This window comes from Toxotes jaculatrix, chromosome 15 (genome assembly GCF_017976425.1).
Source record: "Toxotes jaculatrix isolate fToxJac2 chromosome 15, fToxJac2.pri, whole genome shotgun sequence".
Taxonomy (NCBI): domain Eukaryota; kingdom Metazoa; phylum Chordata; class Actinopteri; family Toxotidae; genus Toxotes; species Toxotes jaculatrix.
The window spans coordinates 25,402,212-25,423,436 of NC_054408.1; the positions used below are offsets into that span (position 1 = coordinate 25,402,212).

A 21,225-nucleotide genomic window follows, 5' to 3' on the forward strand; every position below is an offset into this window, starting at 1 on the left:
TATTTAGCCAGAAATGTTAGTAAAACTTACAGGATATATGGTCTGTCTGAAAACAGTAATGTCCACATGTGTTCTCCTCCTGTTCATCCCTTCCTAACATGCCTTCAGTGGAATAGATGAAGGATAAAATCCATAGTCGTCTTTCTGTCCAACAGTTTCTAAGTACTTTTGGGAAGCTGTCTATTGTTTTAACACAGACTCAAAAATTGTAAACTTATCCATTCAGTAGTTTTCTATTTGTTTAGTGTATAGAATGTGTGTAGAGTACGTCTACACCATACTCTTTTATAATATCTACAGAGACCCAACAGTTCCTCCACTTGGTGACACTGGAGAGAAAAAACTCCCCTTAACAGGTAGACCTGTCCAATGTCTTATTCACGTCTTCCCGTCCACTCTCCTCAACATGGAAGTCTAGACAGAGTTTTCTCACACACTGATTCTCATATTAATGCACCGTTTACAGCCTATGACCAGTCAGCTCACAGTTTATTTATTCCCAGACAGTTTTTATCTGCAGTAGCTGGTCAGTGGCATGCTGTTGGCTGCAGAGGTCGATTGTTCTCAAGTCTGACACACTGATGTTAGATTAGCAGTGAAATGTTGATTCGTTTAGCTCTTATGGCAAAATTAGTTTTGTAATACTGATATGCACTCGTTCAGAGCAGCTCCACCTTCTTGTATGAAGGGAACAGATTTGAATCAGTCTAATATCAGACGCTGTGACTTCTCCATTCAGTTCATCTCTGGTGTGTACTTCAAAGGAACACACATAAACAGATGGGTTTAGAGTGGATCAAGTGAAGAATGGTAACTAGCAGCTGATGAAACGAGCAATGTGATGAAGAGGGTAAAGGTCTCAGAGGCAGTACAAGTCTTCTCCCTTACTTCACACATCTGACTTCAACCATGGCCCATTAAGCATGAAATAAAATAACATATAAACCAAACAGAGCTATTAATGATAGACAGGAATAGTACAAACGTGAATTTCACATCAGTACATCATTCATCAACCTTCCAACAAATGATTAACTGATCAAGCAACAGAATATGTCCTCCTCCTCCTTTCCTACCATTCCCATCTGTGCTATCTTCCTCCTTTTCCTACTTTCATCCAGCCCGGCCATCAGCAGGAGGGTCCCCCATATGAGCCAGGTTGTTGTTGTTTTTTTTTAAACTCTCTTTTCATATTGTTGTATAGCTTTCTTTTTATATATTTTCGACTTGCACTAAACTTTCTGTCCTGTAGTCCTGTGCTTGTTTCTCTCTGGTCTCTCTTTCTTTCTTTTACCCAACCCGGCCATCGGCAGGAGGGTCCCCATTTGAGCCGGGTTCTACTCAAGGTTTCTTCCTGTTAAAAGGGAGTTTTTCCTTGCCACTGTCGCCTTAAGTGCTTGCTCTGGGGTCAGGCTCTGGGTCTCTGTAAAGCACTTTGATCGTGGAAGTCACTACAAAAATAAAATTGAATTAAAAAATCAATATGAAAAACAGCAGTGATAACAAACAACACAAGAGCACAGGGCTAAAATCAAAGCAGTAACAAACAGGACAGAGACATAAAAACAAGTACAAAAGTTTCAAACAAGAAAATAAGCCAATGAGAAGCAATGAGTAAAATGGAGCAGCGATTCGTACAGGCTAACCAGTCTGAATCAGACAGATCTCACCACCAAGGGGACAGATTCAGTCAGAGGGACAGCTATTCATCTTTGTTCAGCTGATTGGCTGTAAATGTGTGAGTTGCTGTAAACACCATATTGCAGGATATCACTGCTGACTGCCTGGAACAACATGGAGTAGCTGTCTGGAAGGCAAGACAAGCAGAATTTAATAAGTGGAGCACCAACAAGATAGATGTGTTCGGCAGCCATATACAAAAGAGGAAGTAAGTAACTTAATGGTAGATTACTTACTTATTTCTCCTGAGTCAGGAGGTGTACACCAGGATTTCCACCTGCCACCTGCCTGTGGATCATGTGGCAGGATACATTCTCCAAAATAACAAAATAAAAGCATAAATATAAATTGTACACAAATTTAAGGTACCACCCACTTACAATAACCTTAAAATAAGTCAGCCACAAGTTCTTTTGTCAGTTAACTGATGCACAGGAGACAGCAAAAACAGATTCATAATGACTCTTATTAGAATTATTATTATTGTTAATAATTATTAGAATTATTTCAAATGAGCAGCATTAAGAGCAATTATTGAATAATATGACCAGGAATTACATGAGTAAATAAAGTAATGAGTATAATCTAATGAAATGGAAAGGATAGGATACAGATTTCTGAATGAAGTAGTAGCTCTGGGTGACAGCAATAGCAGATCATTTGAAGTGGATCACATGTAACAGTGAATGTGAAAAATGTCCTTATCTCATCATCTCAATCTCATCATAGCACTTTTCGTTCTTCTGGCCCTCCCCTGTCTTTCTTTACAATGTGACTGTGTTGTGGAGCAACACAGCACATGCACACTGTCACTCCACTGCTGGCAGACATTCCCTCCATGCACTCACCTTAACATTGCCACCAGTCTCTCTTCTACACGGTCTCAAAGCAACAGAAGGGTAGACTGCTCTGACTGCTTCCCTGGTAACCCTTAAACTGACATTATCCTTTAGCATGTGCCAAATTTGCCCTCCGGCCTAACCAATGCTCCAGAGTGGCCCACTCGACCCAACCGCAAACAACTTCAGAGGTTCTCGCAGCCCCTTTAACCAGTCTAACCTCTACCTCTATCCCATTTCAGTGGACTTCTGAGGCAGAGGTGGTTCACCTCTGCTCCTATCCTGACCCAACCTGACCCAGCTCTCCAGTCCACCTCAACCACGAACCTTAAACTGACATTATCCACGAAGGATAATGTCAGTTTAAGGGTTTAAGGGATAATGTCAGTTCGTGGTTGAGGTGGACACCTCTGATGTGGGCGTGGGGGCCGCCCTCTCCCAAAGGTCCTCCGCAGAAACTGCATCCCTGTGCCTTCTTTTCCCAACACCTCTCCCTGGCAAAGCGCAACTATGATGTAGGCAACAGAGAACTCCTGCCAGTGAAGTTGGCTTTGGAGGAGTGGTGGCACTGGTTGGACAGGGCTGAGCAGCCTTTTATAGTGTGGACAGACCATAAAAACTTAGCGTACCTACAGTCTGCAAAGAGATTGAATTCTCGACAGGCTCTGCGTGTGCTTTTCTTTGGTCACTTCAGGTTCACCATCACTTATTGGCCAGGCTCGAAAAATGTTAAACCAGACACCCTCTCCCCTCAGTTTGGAGCTGATCCCAATCTGCCCACTCCTGATACCATTCTGCCAACTTCCTGCGTGATAGGAGCCTTGACTTGGCCATTTGAGACAGAGTTGCGTTCTGCTCTGTTGGATGAGTCTGACCCTGGCATTGGTCCTCCCAGCAAACACTATGTTCCCAAGGCTGTCCGCTCCTCTGTCCTCCAGTGGGGGCACGACTCCAAATTGTTCTGCCATCCAGGTATAAAGAGGACCCTCGCTCTTCTCCGTAGCCACTTCTGGTGGCCACCTCTGGAAGCTGATACCTGGGACTATATAGCAGCGTGCCTCACATGTTCCAGGAACAAGTTCTCCCATCGGTCCCCAGCTGGAGAACTCCTACCCCTCTCAGTCCCTCAACACCCATGATCCCATATTGCAATAGACTTTGTCACTGGTTTACCTCCCTCCAATGGTCACACCACCATCCTTACAGTAATCGATCATTTCTCCAAATCAGCCCATTTCATTCCCCTACCAAAACCCCCCTCTGCTTGAGAGACTGCTGACTCCCTGGTTTCACAGGTATTCAGACTCCCATCTGATATAGTCTCAGACAAAGGCCTGCAATTTACCTCTCAAGTTTGGAAAGCTTTCTGCAGCTCCCTAGGTGCCTTCCAGCCTCACTTCTGGTTTCCATCCCAGTCCAATGGACAAATTGAAGGGGCTAATAAGGAGTTGGAAGCCGCACTTTGTTGCCTCTCCTGTCACAATCCCTCCACCTTCACATCTCCCCTGGATCGAGTACGCCCACATCCCTCTGGTTTCATCAGCAACTGGTTTGTCCCCTTTCAAATGCTCCCTGGGCTATCAGCCACCCCTCTTCCCTTAGGAGGAAAACAACATCACTGTGCCGTCTGTCCAGGCCCACATACAACGCTGCAGACGAGTGTGGAAGGATGCTCACAAAGTGCTTCTCCGCACTTCCGCCAACTCTGGAACCTTGAATATTTTCAGAGTAAATTTCATCAATTATGATCTTGAATGCTTGGAAAAAAAGTCTTTGTTTCATCTGTTCAGTCATTTTCAGGCTCACTGGCTTATGGGACTGTGTAGCTACAAACTCTGCCACCTGCACATTTATTTAGAATTATTGCTGAGTAAAATGTAACCAAGTCACCACTGAGTTGCCCACGTCATGTCTAACGTGAGTCAAGACCAGGTCAGCTGTCCAGTCTCAGGTCTACAGCTCTGATGTTTTTAGCCTGTAATTGACCTCACAGTATAACACATTATATTACAGACTGCACACCTTACAATTACTGTGAAATGTAAAATGCACATTGTAGTTTTCCACTTCACTGTATGATTTGGAATAAGGACAATCTAAGATGGGACTAAAGTAGTGAAAATGTGGACTTTGTTGACATGTTTGCCCATCGTAGCTCTTAACGGGTCTGCTGGAGTAGAGTGCACAGCTATGGAAGGCTTCTATTGTTATCTGAAGAGAAAAAGTACAACATGATAAAGCCATGGAATAACATAATGACATAAAACCTACAGTTTAATGAGTAACCTGGTAATTAGTGGTGCATTGCTTTGCATGCACACTAGGCACCTCTATAGCACAGCTATAGCGGTACCTAGTGTGCAATGCAAAGCATGCACACTATTGTTCTTCCGGTTCTTCTTTTTCTTCTTCTTCAATGAGTGTGTATTGTAGAATGCTCCAGGCTAGAGTGGGAGCTTAGAGTGGAGAGGCTTTAAAAAAACTCTCTGATTTTTTTTTTTTTTACACGACGACTACAGCCACAAATTTTACTCTACAGCAGTGAAATTCACCAGTGTTGTAGCCACACTTGTCCTCTTTCTCACAATGTGTTCACTTTTTCTGTAGGGTTTACAGACTTTCTTTGGCATGCCTTTTAGCGACAAAAGGAGCTCTCAACCTCTCCATTGACTCCAATGTAAATCCAGCAGAGGATTTTTGGAGAAAAGCAGAAAATACCCTTTTTTAAACTCGCTGTATGTTGTATGTATGTATATTTTTATTTTCATCATATTTTTAAATTTTTTATTTTTTATATTTTTATTTTTTCACATTAAACTTACATAAACTTACATACGTCTTTTCTCTGTGTGCACACTTTCTCTGTGCAATTTTCAAAAATGTTCGTCATTTTCAATTGGGAGTTGGTCTGCAACCAAAGAATTTCCCTACGGGGATTAATAACGTTTTTCTGATTTTGAAAATCCTGCAGATACAGGTCAGGAGCTGCAGCTGTTCATCTTAGTGACATTGATCATTGGCTGGTTGTTGTTGTCTCAAACTGGTTTTGTGAACCTGACACTGAGTTCAGAGGACTTCACTGACCCTCAGGACACTGGCGGCATGAAGGATGTGATGAATCATGTCGACATGGAGCAGAAGCTCAGAGGAAGGTTTCCAACATCTGGTGAATCCATGAGAGCAGAGGGAGGAAGGAACCGGTGTCAGTATATAAAACCAGTGAAATGGTTGCAGGTTATTTATTGCTGAAGCCTTATGATAAAGGAAAAATGGGCCAGACTTTGAACTGTTTGACGGGCTCAACACTAAGCCTAAGAAGCCTGTGCAGCATTGTTTGCTATTTTTAATAGTTTGGAAATTTTTTCACCAAGTAGTAACAGACAGGAGTTGTGTTCATTTAATTCATAATTAAAATAACTTTCTTTATGTCTTCTTTAAATTCCTTATTTGCTCAAACACAGGCCACATCAGTGGTTAAAAAGGGTGGAAGAGGAACATTTAACTTCATAAATTATTCAGGATTAACAGCTATTGATTGTTAATGTGGCCATTATTAGGATGTTGCTTAAAATGTGCGTTCAACACTGATACAGTTGAATGGTTTATTCTATAACAAAGTGCCTGATTTTAAAATCCCATCATATATTTTATGTCATAAACTCTTAATTCAGGGGTCTTCAATCTTTTTCAGGCTAAGGACCCCGAAACTGATGGAGAGATGGTGCAGGGACCCCCTACTATATATTTTATAAAATTGTGTTTTATATTGAACTGAGCCTAGTGCCATGTATAAACATATGTTTTACATATGTATGTCATGACTTGCCCCTAAGGGGGCTGTTTTCTGAACACTTTTATGTTTTGAACCCCTTTGTGGACTCTTGGACTCTTGTTTAGGTTGTTAAATTTTGTTAGTAGTTCCTGTTTTATTTTGAAACCATGGCCCTTGTGTATCTTGTCTTGTTCTACTTCCTGTCTTTGTCTTGTTTCCCTCCATTTGTGATTGTCTGCCCCGCCCTAATTGGTTTCACCTGTTGCCCCTTGCCTTGTGTAATTAAGTCTCGTCGTTTCCCCATGTTCTTGTCAGTTCGTTTTGGTCTCATGCTCTTGTCTCTCGTCTCATGTCTTGTCTTTTGCCAGTCAGTGATCAAGTCATCGTGTTTCAAGTCAGGTTGTGTATCACTTGTTACTTTGTTTCTTGTTTGGATTTGGTTTCTCAGGTTGTTCAGTCTTTTTCCTAAGAGTGATTTTGAGTTCACGTTTTGTATTTTTGTTTTTTGTATTTTGCTTTTTTCCCCTTTATGGGTGATCCTTGTTACTTTGTCCAGTTGGGTTGCCTTCTTCCTTCATGAGTAATTTTCTGTTGCTACTTTATTAGAATACAATTACTATTTTTTGACTATGTCTGAGGGGTCGTGCATTTGGGTCCTAGTCTTTGCCTCCTAGTCCTGACAATGTATAAACATACGTACAACATATGTTATTGTGCAGCCATTACTAAGCTATTCAAATAATACACAGGTTCATATAAATGTTTTTTTTTAAACGTGCAAGGTACAGTGAGTAGGGTGGCAGTGACAAGGTTTCTATCTAAGATAACATCTTCTGCCTCCATTTATCCATTCGCTAATATGTTGGATTCATGTTAATGTGTTTTGAAAGACATTTAAATTTGTGGGAAAAAATGGGGGAAAAATAAAATATACATATATAAAAACTTGCCTTGCCCCCCAAAATTTCACGACCCCCCCTGCAGTACCTCTGCGGACTGCCTGTTGAAGACCTCTGTCTTAATTTATTAAACAACCGTAGTTTGTATAAAGTAAGTATAAAAATAACAATAAATAGAAATACTCAAATTAAATTCAAGTGGAATTAGTATTATATTATAGTGTAATGTATTAATTATATTGCTGTTTTTAAGTGTACTGGTTAAAGGTGGTGTGTGTTGTGAAGTTGTGGTCATGTGCTTAATTGCTCTCAGAGGACAGAAGAGATAATGACCTGTTGACCACCTCTATCATAACAACATAATTATTGTGATAATTACTTCACTCAACTTAGCTGCTTGTTACACAAGCAACTACCTTTTCCATTTTGTCTCTTCTTTCTGGTCACAGAGGTAAAAGGTATTTGCTCAGCAGACCGTCCCCTGATGCGGCTCTCTGTGACCACAGGGTGATAATTAGCAGTTTCCAGACTGGCTGTAATCAGGCCACTCCCCAGAGGCCTGGCCTGCTGTTCGGCACAGTGCAGGTGATGCTCGTGGGAGGTCACAGTAAAGGACACTAATGACACTCATAACAGTAATGAGCTCTGGGCTACTGTGTTGCTGTTACCTTAGAAAATTGCATCATACTATTTGGAAATTGCTTTTTCATTCATTCCTTGCTGACACACACACACACACACACACACACACACACACACACCTAAACAATACTTTTATCATCACTTTTAGGATGCACCGCTGTGACCTCTCTGACCTCATATAGAAGGGTAGAAAGTCAGAGCCTGACTTCTTTCTTGATTCCCCACTGACAACTTGTCTGTGTTAACCTCAGTGACAAAGTCATTATGTTTCCTGTAACTGTAACTCATGATAAAACAAAGCCACCCTCTGTTTCAGCAGCTGAAGTCTTTTAAAGTGAAACAGCAGCAGCAGGAAATGTTAGGTTAGCAGAGTTGAGTCCAATCCAGCCGATCAGGTTCTGGCTTCCAATTATCACTTCTTAATCACATCATCAATGTCTATTGAATGCTGAAAAGACCAAGTATATAGTGTTCTCCACCTCCACCAGTGATTCTGATTATCTGTCCATTAAAACCTCGAATGAATCCCACGTTACTCTTCCTGAGCCATAAAAACACTGACAGCAGTGTCAGTTTAAGGTTCAAATTAAAAATCAAAGTTCCTGTACTGAAATAAAATCTGTCCTTTACAAAATAAAAACTAATCTGTACCTGATTCATCATCTTAAACTGCCCTCAAACTACAGTCCCTCATACCTGTGGAAACTTTACAACTTTATTGTCTGATGGTTGTTCTTATGACTCATGTAGTTGTTGTGTCAATTGTCTTAGCTTTGTTATTTCTGTTTGCTGATTGTGTGTTTTCTTGTTCTCAGATCTTTCTTAAAAAAGGGGGTTCAAGTAGTGAAACTACATGATTAAATAAGGATTACACAAATAAATAAATAAATGTATATTTATATATCACTGAACCGTTTCCTCATTGTGACAGACAACCACACACACCTATGGGCAATGTAAAGCAGACAATTAACCTAATGTACATGTTTTTTGAGATTGTGTCTCCAACTGAACTTTGTGAAAATCAAGCTACAGCTGTAGTTTGTCAGTCTTCAGCAAATACATTCATCAAAGAGAAAAATACCAAGCTGTGAAGATGTAAAATTATAAATTACATTACAGTACAGTACGTTAGGCAAGACCTGAAATCAAGTGAAACTTTTTAAATAAAAAAACCTGTGAAACCTTTTGAATTTGTCTCAATTTTTAACATTTTTACAATGTGTAAAAAAATTAACTGTAGCATTACAAGCAGGGATGTGGAACACAAAACACTGCTAATGTCTTTTTTTTGTGATTTTATTAATTTAAATGACACAGAGCTGAATTTTCATCTGTAACAAACAATGAAAGAAAGAACAATCTGTGAAATGCAGTTAAAGCTGTTAGTACTTAAAACATCAACCATCAACACTTGACATTGTTCAGGTTTTTAACATTTAAAATTTCTATCTTACCAACTTCATCAATACAACTAGAGACTATGATACTAATGTGAATGTCCTATGAATATCTAACATGAAAGCTGATGATACTCTGTACCCATCAGTCATAAAAACAAATCCATAATTGACAAAAATAACATCAGTAGTTTATGACTACAGGTGAAACTACATCACATCAGTTAACAGTGACAGTATATCAGTGTGATTTGACATGAAACAACAAGCTCTTGAGGTGTTTAGAGATTTCTTTCATTTTCAGTCCATATATGATAGGATTAAAGAGAGGATGATACAAAATCATTTGTAAAGTCATTATTAAACGGGCAAGTTTTGGCAAATCTGATTCCAGTCGAACTACAATGATGTCATAAGTAACAAAACAGGAAAAGCTGATTAAAACCAGCAGGTGAGGTAAACAGGTCTGTGCAGCTTTTCTGCGGACTTTTTTACAACTTCTGTAGGATATGATAAGTATCCTGGTGTATGTAAAAAGTATGAAGAGCATAGGGAAAAGACCAATGTTTAGCAATACAAACACACCATAAATGAACAGTGCTGCTGAGTGAACACACTGAAGTGTGTAAATTGAAGAGTTACAAAACAGTCCTTTCAAACTAAAGTGACAGAGTTTTATATTAGCATACAATACAACTGCCCCTGCAATCTCACAAACAGGAACAAGCCAAGCTGTAACCAGAAAGACTTTGATGGTAGTTTTTCTCATGATAGTTGGATAGTGCAGAGGGTTACATATAGACACATATCTGTCATAGGCCATGGCTGACAACAGTAAGAAATCTGAAGTGACCAGACAGGAATATATGAACCACTGAAAGAGACAGGCTTGAAATGAAATAATCTGTTTCTCAGATAAAACATCAATCAAAAGCTTTGGGTAGGTAACAGTGCTGAACAGAACAGAGTTCAGTAACAACGCTGCAATGAAAATGTACATAGGCTCATGGAGGTTTTTCTGAATCCAGATCAGACACACAATGGTGGAATTACAGCAGATGATTAAAATATACACTGTAAACATGATCACAAAATAAACATATCTGTATTTCTGCACTTCTAAATACCCACCAAGACTTATATATGTTACATTTAATTGAGCTTCCATCAAGGTTCTCAAAGCCAAAATCTTAAAGAGTAACTCAGGCAGATCATGTAACAGACTCTCTTATAAAATAATAACTGACAAAACAAGTCTCACGCTGAGGATTGCAGCAACATATGGCCTGTATTAGACTGTCTCATCCTTCACAGATACCGAGATTATAGAAAGTGAAGAGCTTGACTCTGTGGAATGTTTTTATCAGACTGCTTCACTCTCCATGGATCTCATTAACCTCTCCACTAACATGTAAACAACTCCAGAACACTCAAGATTCCTGAACCCACAGGTTATGTCACTGTAGACCTCTCTCCTGGGTGGCGATCCCCCATTACAATTTTCTCATCTCACTGATTTATCATGTTGCTACATGGTATTATGGTACGATGTACATCGGATCAACATGACAGTTTCTTTAGCCATCACTAGTTTGCCTTACTCTCTTCTTCATTTTGTATGAGTGATATGCTAAAACTAATCCATCCCTTGTCTGACACATGTTCTTGTTCCTCCTGGACGCTCCTGAGGTGTCTACATGCCAGATGAAGTATATAATCTCTCCAGCATGTCCTGGGTCTACACTGTGCCCTGTTAACCACCAATGGAAGGTGCCCAGAAGGATCCTGATCGGATGCCTGAACCACCTGAACCGACTCCCTCATACATGAAGAAACAGCAGCTGTTCTCCAACTCTGAGCTCCTAAACATTTTTCAAATGGTGAGCTCAGTCACCTTACAGAAGAATCTCACTTTGGTCCCTTGTATCTCTGTGGTTCTGTTGTTTCATTCTTTCAGTCATTGCCCAGAAGTCTTAACCCTAGGTGCGGGTTGAAATGTAGATGGAGTGGTAAATCAAAACTTTTCCTCTCCGCTCAGTTCTCTTTTCACCACAATGGCCCGGAACAACGTCTGCATTACTGCTGATGTCTCACCAATCAACCTGTCAATATGACCATCTTCCTGTAGAGAGCCGTGGCCTCAGACATGGAAGCACTGACTCTCACGTTTTACTGCAAACCTCCCCAGAGATGCTGAAGATCACTGTTTCATGAATCCAAAAGAACCACATCATCTGCAAAGAGCAGAGAAGCAAGTCTAAGGTTCCCAAAATAGATAATGTCCACTCAGTGGCGCTGTCTTCAAATCCTGTTCATGAAAAAAAAACAAACAATGCAGAGGTTGCTCTGCTTGTACTTGTCAGGTGGGATCTGTGTTTCACAGATCTAATAGGTCAGAATTCTTTTGTGTCATTTACTAGCGTTTGTCAAAGCTAATCCCAAGTGGTTAGGTTGTAAGTAGGTACTGGTGTCACATTTTTTGTTCGTGGGATGCATAATTTGAAACGCTATGCCAGGCAAACTGACTTTCTTTGTTAACTAAGTTTCAAATCAGGAACACGAGGAAGAGGACCCAAATGCAGACACCCAAGAAAGACAGATTATGATAGTGTCCTTTATCAAACTCAAAACCACTGGCAGAGTTCTTGGCCAGGAAACAAAACCAAAGCAACTCAAGTGATAAAAAAATCATCCCTAACAGAGAAAACATCAGAAACTCAGTCCAAAACTCAATGATCTTACTGGTGGGTGAAACAAAGTAACAGGGATATCCACAAGGGAACAGAAGACAAATCCAGGAGGTAACACAGGCAGGGAAACAAGGAAAACAGAGACTCCACAGCATGAAGAGCAGGTACAAACACAGGTAGGAACACAGACAAACTGACAAGGAAACAAGCAAACAACAAGACTTATATACACAGGGGTAATGAGCAACAGGTGAAACCAATTAGGATGGGGCAAACAATCAATAAAGGAGGGAAACCAGACAAAGACAGGAAGTGGACTAAGAACAGATACACAAGGACAAGACTTCAAAATAAAACAGGAAATACTCTGAAACACTCAAGAAATCAAATGAGAATAACATACTTCAAACCCAAGCAAGGACATACTAAAACAAAACAGCAGAAACTGAGCAAGAGTCCCAAAAAGTCCAGAAGAGGCTATAAAGAGTTTAACAGAAATCCAGTCCACAAAGACTTCCAAAACCAACTAAAAGAGTGGAAAAAACAGTCCTGTTACGTCCTGATCATGGCATATAGTCCTCTTTTTGCTCACTGTAGTTTGGCAAAAACAATGTAAACAACAAACACCCACTTATTTTTACTCTGTTGTGTTTTGAAATCTGTGTTTCTGAGCATGTCGTGTTGTATTCCCATATAGTTCCACTATGGTGGAGAGACCTCTGAGAGTCCAAAGGTCAAAGGAATGCAGAGGTTGCTCAGCTTGTGCTTGTTAGGTGGGTAACATTAGTTTTGCTATGTTTCATAGATCTAATAGGTCAGTACTGTTCTGTCCCATTTGTTAATGTTTGTGAAAGCCAGCCCCAACTGGTTATGTAATAAATAGGTACCGGTGTCACATTTGTTTGTCCACTAACATTAAATTACTTGTCCATGGACATTCAGTTTAGTTTCTACTTTGTCTAGTTTGGTTGTGTGAAGTTAGCTGTAGTTGCAGGAGAGTTGAGTATCACGGTCTGCAACTGGTGTGCTGGATCTGAGTAACCGTCATGATCTCTCTGCATGGTAGCTTTGCAGCAGTAACTGTAGCCACAGTTTAGAGTCTGGTTGTGTGCTATATATTGTGGTATTTGTCCAAACAATGTGCAAAAGCTTTTATAACCACAAGGACCTAAAAACACAAGTTTGCTTGACCAGTAAATTTTTTTTGAGGGAAGTATAATTTGAAATGCTATGTCAGGTAACGGGACCTTCTTTGTTAGCGTAGCTACAAACCTATGGTCCTCTTTTTGCTCACTGTAGATTGGCATCTAAACATCCAACACTCACTAATTCTTACTCTGTTGTGTGAATACAGTGTTTGTGAGGATGTTTGTGTGATGATGTTTTACATTATAAGCTTTGTTTTGCTGCAGCTATGAGAAAGAGCATCTACTTCCACGCAGTGTAAGACACTGGATTCTGCTGTTACGTGGACAGACGACAAATGTCTTGTCAAGATTTTCATTGATGTTTATTTCTTTGTTTGAATTTCTTTGAAATCTTCAGGCAAACCATAGAACAAGTTATGCTCATATTTACTTCAGGGAGATATAAAGATGTTGTTCAGCTGACATATTAGATCAGATAAATCTCTCGTTGGTTACAGGATATGTGACAAAATGATGAGGGCTCTGACGAGGACTCAAATGCACGACTCGAGCACACAGGTATGAAAGGCAAAACACAGGTCTTTAATCCAAACAGGGTCGGTACACAGAGAGGCAGTCCAAACACAGGCAGAGGTATCAAAGTCGCGAGGCAAAGGGAAAAACCGTAAGAAACTAACCAGGTCATAACACACAGGAGAAAACACTAGGAATGAATGCTGGAACGCTTGACTGAACAAAGATGATCTGGCAGAGAACAAAGGAGAGGGCAGGACTTAAATACACTGGAAGGCGGGAACACAATGAGGCACAGGTCTAGCACATTAGGGGCAGGGCAGGTAATCACTGAGGTGGGAACACAGGAGGACAGGAAGTGAATCTACAAAACAAAAGACAGGGGGTTAGCATTTTCAAGGTAAAACAGGACATGGCTCAGGAGCTGGATGTGACAATATGTTCCACAGGCTTTTAAGGTTGCAGTTATCAAACCTTTACTTAAAAAGCCTTCTCTGGACTCTGACATTTTGGCAAACTATAGACCTATATCCAATCTCCCCTTTAATTCTAAAATTATTGAAAAGGCTGTTGCAACTCAGTTGTGTGACCATCTACATAGGAACGGTTTGTTTGAAGTTTTTCAGTCAGGATTTAGAGTTCATCATAGCACAGAAACAGCACTGGTGAAAGTTACCAACGACCTTCTTATAGCATCAGATAATGGACTCGTCTCTATACTTGTCCTGCTAGATCTTAGTGCTGCATTTGACACCATTGATCATAATATCCTATTGGAAAGATTGGAACATGTTATTGGGATTAAAGGAACAGCACTAGGCTGGTTTAAATCATATCTATCAGATAGATACCAGTTTGTTCATGTTAATGATGATCCCTCCATATATACTAGAGTAAGTCATGGAGTTCCACAGGGTTCTGTGCTTGGACCGATACTGTTCACCTTATACATGCTTCCCCTAGGCAATATTATCAGGAAGCATGGAATAAATTTCCATTGCTATGCGGATGATACCCAGCTATATTTATCTATGAAGCCAGACGAAACAGATCAGTTAACCATACTTCAGGCATGTCTTAAAGACATAAAGGCCTGGATGACCTGTAACTTTCTTCTTCTGAATTCAGACAAAACTGAGGTTATTTTGTTTGGTCCCAAACACCTCAGAAACAGTTTATCTAATCATATAGTTACTCTGGATGGCATTAATTTAGCCTCCAGTATGACTGTGAGGAACCTTGGAGTTATTTTTGATCAGGATTTGTCCTTTAACTCACATATAAAACAAGTCTCTAGGACCGCCTTCTTTCACCTGCGCAATATCAGTAAGATTAGGAACATTCTGTCGCAGAGTGATGCTGAAAAATTAGTCCATGCTTTTGTTACTTCTAGGCTGGACTACTGTAATTCCCTATTATCAGGATGTCCAGTTAACTCTCTAAAAAGCATCCAGCTGATCCAAAATGCTGCAGCGAGAGTACTGACTGGAATTAGCAAGAGAGATCATATTACTCCTGTACTCACTTCTCTTCATTGGCTTCCTGTAAAATCCAGAATTGATTTTAAAATCCTTCTCCTTACATATAAGGCCCTCAATGACCAGGCTCCTTCATATCTCAAAGAGCTGATAGTACCATATCATCCTAACAGATTGCTTCGTTCCCAGAATGCAGGTTTGCTTATGGTTCCCAAAATCTCTAAAAGTAGAATGGGAGGCCGAGCCTTTAGCTATCAGGCCCCTCTCCTATGGAACCAACTGCCAGTTTGGGTTCAGGAAGCAGACACCTTCTCTAATTTTAAAACGAAGCTTAAAACCTTCTTGTTTGATAAAGCTTATAATTAGTTGTAGCTACAGTCCTAGTTATTTATTAAACTTATAGTTAGTCACAATTATATCTATAGACACTGTTACAGTTAAGGATATAGCCCTTAGTAGGGCTGGCTCAGGCAACTGAATCATCCCCTAGTTATGCTGCTATAGCCCTAGGCTGCTGGGGGACATCCCATGATTTACTGCGCACTTCTTCTTCTTTCTCTTTCTCTCCTCAGACCCACTCTCAAATTTATTAGCCTTTATTACATGTCATTAACTCTGTGTCCTCTCTGTCCCGTAGTCCTGTGTTTGTTTCTCTCTGGTCTCTCTTTCTCTGTACCTTTCTGCACGTATCTCTGGCTCCGGAGCTGCATGTCCTATGGTCCTGACTCCACCCACCTGCTGCTGTTTATTGTTTACAATCATCTATTTCTAACATGTTTAATGTTCCATTCTGCTACAGATAAATATTTGATTAATATTCTTTGCAAACTGTAATGTAAATAATTACCAGTCATGACAGCTTTTTGCCTCCGTGCTCTGTTTCATAATTCTAATCTGCTGAGCACACATTATCCAATCTGTTCACTAACTGTAATGTAAATGCTGACCCATATTGTCTGTATTATGCTTCATGTCCTTCTCCCCCTCTCCTCCATTCCTAGCTGTCCTATCTTCCTCCTTTTCCTCCTTTCACCCAGCCTGGCCATCAGCAGGAGGGTCCCCCATATGAGCCAGGTTCTGCTCAAGGTTTCTTCCTGTTAAAAGGGAGTTTTCCTTGCCACTGTCGCCTTAAGTGCTTGCTCTGGGGTCAGGCTCTGGGTCTCTGTAAAGCGCTTTGAGACAATTTTGATTGTGGAAGGCGCTATATAAATAAAATTGAATTGAATTGAATTGAACTGTTATCACAGGCTAAGTAGGACAAATCATGGCATTTAAACAAAATTGGTGGATTTTCTCCTTTAATTGATTTTCTCCAACTGAACTTTGTGAAAATCAAGCTACAGCTGTACTTTGTCAGTCTTCAGCAAATACATTCACCAAAGAGAAAAATACCAAGCTGTAAAGATGTAAAATTATAAATTACATTACAGTACAGTACATTAGGCAAGATGTGAAATCAAGTGAAACTTTTTTAATAAAAACACCTGTGAAACCTTTTGAATTTTTGCCAATTTTTTACATTTTTACAATGTGTAAAAATATTAATTGTACCATTACAAGCAAGGATGTGGAACACAAAACACTGCTAATGTCTTTTTTTAAATGATTTTATTAATTTAAATGACACAGAGCTGAATTTTCATCTGTAACAAAAAGTCAAAGCTGTTAGTACTTAAAACATCAACCATCAACACTTGACATTGTTCAGGTTTTTAACATTTAAAATTTCTATCTTACCAACTTCATCAATACAACTAGAGACTATGATACTAATGTGAATGTCCTATGAATATCTAACATGAAAGCTGATGATACTCTGTACCCATCAGTCATAAAAACAAATCCATAATTGACAAAAATAACATCAGTAGTTTATGACTACAGGTGAAACTACATCACATCAGTTAACAGTGACAGTATATCAGTGTGATTTGACATGAAACAAGAAGCTCTTGAGGTGTTTAGAGATTTCTTTCATTTTCAGTCCGTATATAATTGGATTAAAGAGAGGATGATACAAAATCATTTGTAAAGTCATTATTAAACGGGCAAGTTTTGGCAAATCTGATTCCAGTCGAACTACAATGACGTCATAAGTAATAAAACAGGAAAAGCTGATTAAAACCAGCAGGTGAGGTAAACAGGTCTGTGCAGCTTTTCTACGGACTTTTTTACAACTTCTGTAGGATATGATAAGTATCCTGGTGTATGTAAAAAGTATGAAGAGCATAGGGAAAAGACCAATATTCAGCAATACAAACACACCATAAATGGACAGTGCCACTGAGTGAACACACTGAAGTGTGTAAATTGAAGAGTTACAGAACAGCCCTTTCAAATTAAAGTGACAGAGTTTTATATTAGCATACAATGCAACTGCCACTGCGAACTCACAAGCAGGAACAAGCCAAGCTGTAACCAGAAAGACTTTGATGGTAGTTTTTCTCATGATAGTTGGATAGTGCAGAGGGTTACATATAGACACATATCTGTCATAGGCCATGGCTGACAACAGTAAGAAATCTGAAGTGGCCAGAGAGTAATATATAAACCACTGAAAGAGACAGGCTTGAAAAGAGATAATCTGTTTTTCAAATAAAATGTCAATCAAAAGCTTTGGGTAGATATTAGTGCTGTAAAGAACAGAGTTCAGTGACAAAGCTGCAATGAAAATGTACATAGGCTCATGGAGGTTTTTATGAATCCAGATCAGACATACAATGGTGGAATTACAGCAGATGATTAAAATATACACTGTTAACATGATCACAAAATAAAGGTATCTGAATTTATGTAATTCTACATGCCCATCAAGACTTATATATGATACATTTAATTCATCATCCATTAATACTGTCAGAAAATAAACAATAATGAATAAAACAGGTAGACAGAGGCAGAGGTTAATGGATTGTACCTGAGAAAAGTCTCACTTTGAGCTCTGCAATAACGCGCAGCCTGTATTCAGCTGTCTCATCCATTCACAGCTACCTGATTTTCAGATGCACTGAAAGTGTGTTCATCTACAGTCTGACAGTTTTTGTAGTTTTCACCAGGCTTGCTGACCCTCCATGGAGCTCATTAAACTTCACACGAAGAGATACTGCCACATAAACAACATCACACTCTGGAGGCCTGAACCCATAGGTGTTGTCAGGCCCCTTTCGCTGCTTTTTCCCCCATTAAATGACAGTCTTATACTATTGCATTTTAGTGACCATTGCTATGAAATGGTGTAATGGTGTTTGTTTTTTTTGTTTTTTTTTGTTTTGATCTCACTGTTATTCTGTATTAAGTTAAGTTTAAGTTTAAATGTATTCCTTTCTTGTCCCTCAACAGTTAAAATGACCAAGTGAACCAAACACAGACACAAATCATGCACATGCATTAGAGACTCTGGGGCAGAGGGCTGCCTACTAGGGTGCCCTGGCAGCTGGGGTGGATCAGTGCCTTGCTCAAGGGCACCACAGCCTTGGTCGCAGAGCGGCTGTGGCGCAGCAAGTAAAGTCAAGAAAAGTATTATTATTCTCTTTCTCAAACTGCATCACTTAGTAATCCTAGAGTTATAACTCTTACAAGGTGTTTTCCAACCAAAGGTTTCGAGGAGCTAATGTCCAGAAACTTTCCCAGGAGCTGACGTTTCTCCAGCTCATTGTGACTTACATTTCCACAGCAGGGCCAAAACCTGATGTGAGGCACGACAGTCACCTTTCATACCATTTGCAGAAACAAAGCCTGACCTTCTTCATCAGTCCTTTGGTTGTAAAACCTCTTGTGCTGCTCCCTTTTCTGCCCTCAGAGAGAGGCCACCTGATGCAATGTGAGGTATTGTTCCTTGGCCACAAACTAAGCTGTGAGGGGCAGAAGGCTTAAAAAAACATAAAAGCCTGGGTACATGATTGGCCAATACTCCAAGACGTTTGAAGAAGTTTGTTGCTGGATTTGCAGACATGGCAGTCCTCCCCATCTCTCTCCTGCAGGAAGGCAATACCTTCCAGTGGGAACCAGAACAACAGATTGACTTTGAGGCACTGATAACAGCCCTCTGCTCTGCCCCAGTCTGATCTGGTCTGACCTCTGATCCTCAGAGACAGTCTATACTTCACACCAAAGCCTGAGTCCATGAAATTAGATCTGCACTTGCTCAAAGAATGCCAGACTGGGTGAGAGTGGTTACATATACAGCCTGAGTAAAGCCAAAAGAAACTCCTCTGTAACCAGAAGAGAGTTACTGATGTTTGATGCCACCTGGAGCTCATTTTCTCATCTGCACTGATCATGAAGTCCTCAAACTGTTGTTGTCCTTTAATGAACACACACCATAACACTAATCAATATTTCATCTCATCACAAATGAACATCTCAGTCAGACTGAACTTATCAGACATTAACTCCTTCTCTCCTCCTTTCTCTGCTTTGCCAAACATGTCTTCAAATCAAATCAGGCTTTATTGTCACTTTGCAATACATACAACTGCAGTGCAGACAAAATGAGACAGCGTTTCCTGGGATCAGGAGAGTGAAGGTCAATATAAAGGGATACAAACATACTCATGGGATTGTGGGAGGAAGCTGGAGTACCCAGAGAGAACCCACGCAGACACAGGGAGAACATGCAAACTCCTGGGGTTTGAACCTGGAACCCTCTTGCTGTGAGGCGACAGTGCTAACCACTGCACCACAGTGCTGTCCCATAAAAGTGTCCAGGCTGAGTCCTAGGGAAGTCAATGATCATTTCCTTGGTTTTGTCCACGTTCAGCACCAGGTTATTCAGTCTGCACTAGTCCACCAGGTGATCCACTTCCTCCCTGTACATTAATTTGTTGTTTACCCTGATGAGTCCCACCACTGTGGTGTCATCTGCAAACTTTGTGATCAGGTTCGCCCCATTTCTAGCTGCACAATCGTGTGTCAGCAGTGTAAACAGCAGTGGACTGAGTACACACCCTTGAGGAGAACCGGTGCTCAGCGTTACGGGTTTAGAGATGTTTTTTCCAACCCGTACAGACTGTGATCTCTCAGTCAGGAAGTCCTGGATCCAGAGACATGTGGCGGTGTTCAGGTCGAGTAGGAGGAGTTTCTCCACTAGTGTCTGTGGGATGATGGTGTTAAACACTGAGCTGAAATCAATGTACAGGATTCTGGCGTAGGTGTTTTTGTGGTCCAAGTGAGTGACGACTGAGTGCAGGGTGGTGGATATTGCATCCTCTGTTGAACGGTTGGGACGGTATGCAAACTGGAGGGGGTCCAATGATGCAGGGAGGCTGGCTGTGATGTGTGGTTTGACGAGCCGTTCAAAGCACTTCATCACAATCGTGTTAGTGAGACGGGGCGGTAGCCATTCAGGCACGAGACGACTGGTTTCTTTGCCACTGGTACTATGGTGGATGTTTTAAAGCATGTGGGAACAGTGGCCTGACTGAGTCCAGAAGTCCACACATTGTTTGAACTTGGGGAGCACAGTCTTTAAGCTAGTATGATTGAAATCCCCTGCGATCACTACGAACATGTTCAAAATAATTTGTCACTATTACAGGGACAAACTTCATAATAATTCTTGTTGTTATTTACAGTATATCCTCAGTCTGACTTTATCAATTGTAAATTATTTCTATTGTTTTTTTTCTGTTCTAGTCATGTGATCATTTTGTTTACATTTCACCATGTTGAATATTAGTTTTGGATGTCTCTGTAACTGGATTTACCTGCATGCATTACAGTTTCTTTTCATATTACATTAAAGACTCAGAGCTCTGACTGAGCTCTGTGTGCTAAGGAGAATGATAAAGGTGTAAGTAACAAAACGTCCTGGGGAGTGCAATTTTGTGTTTGGAGTGATTAGACCTGGGTGGGGGTGGATACAGCGCTTTGAGACAATTTTGATTGTGGAAGGCGCTATATAAATAAAATTGAATTGAATTGAATTGAATACAAAGAGCTGGTACCTGATTGCATCAGAACCAAAATACATTGCTGCAGTCCATCTTTGCTGTATTTGAACATCATACATTCATTCATTCAATGATAGGCATTTTCATTTTATGTTTGTGTGTGACAGGACTACTGAGTTGGAAAATAAATATTGTTTACATCTAGTGTAAACTCATCCTTAACAAGCTGGAGACTTGAAGACAGACTCTGACCCAGCTGTAAGCAGAATTATA

General features: G+C 40.3%; 2 protein-coding genes across 2 annotated transcripts; both read right to left on the bottom strand.

Moving 5' to 3' along the window:
* Nucleotides 1-9,473: 9,473 nt before the first annotated feature.
* Nucleotides 9,474-10,400, bottom strand: LOC121194706 (olfactory receptor 6N2-like). The gene has a single exon (XM_041057694.1). The coding sequence runs from the start codon at nucleotides 10,398-10,400 to the stop codon at nucleotides 9,474-9,476; it is 927 nt and encodes a 308-aa protein (XP_040913628.1).
* A 6,582-nt stretch (nucleotides 10,401-16,982) lies between these two features.
* Nucleotides 16,983-17,924, bottom strand: LOC121194598 (olfactory receptor 11A1-like). The gene has a single exon (XM_041057547.1). It carries the CDS (start codon nucleotides 17,907-17,909, stop codon nucleotides 16,983-16,985), a length of 927 nt encoding a protein of 308 aa, XP_040913481.1. The 5' UTR covers nucleotides 17,910-17,924.
* Between the last annotated feature and the right edge of the window lie 3,301 nt (nucleotides 17,925-21,225).

Excerpts from the sequence above, each read along its gene's own strand:
- LOC121194706 (XM_041057694.1), bottom strand. The coding sequence starts at position 10,400 with ATGGAAGCTCAATTAAATGTAACATATATAAGTCTTGGTGGGTATTTA.
- LOC121194598 (XM_041057547.1), bottom strand. The coding sequence starts at position 17,909 with ATGGATGATGAATTAAATGTATCATATATAAGTCTTGATGGGCATGTA.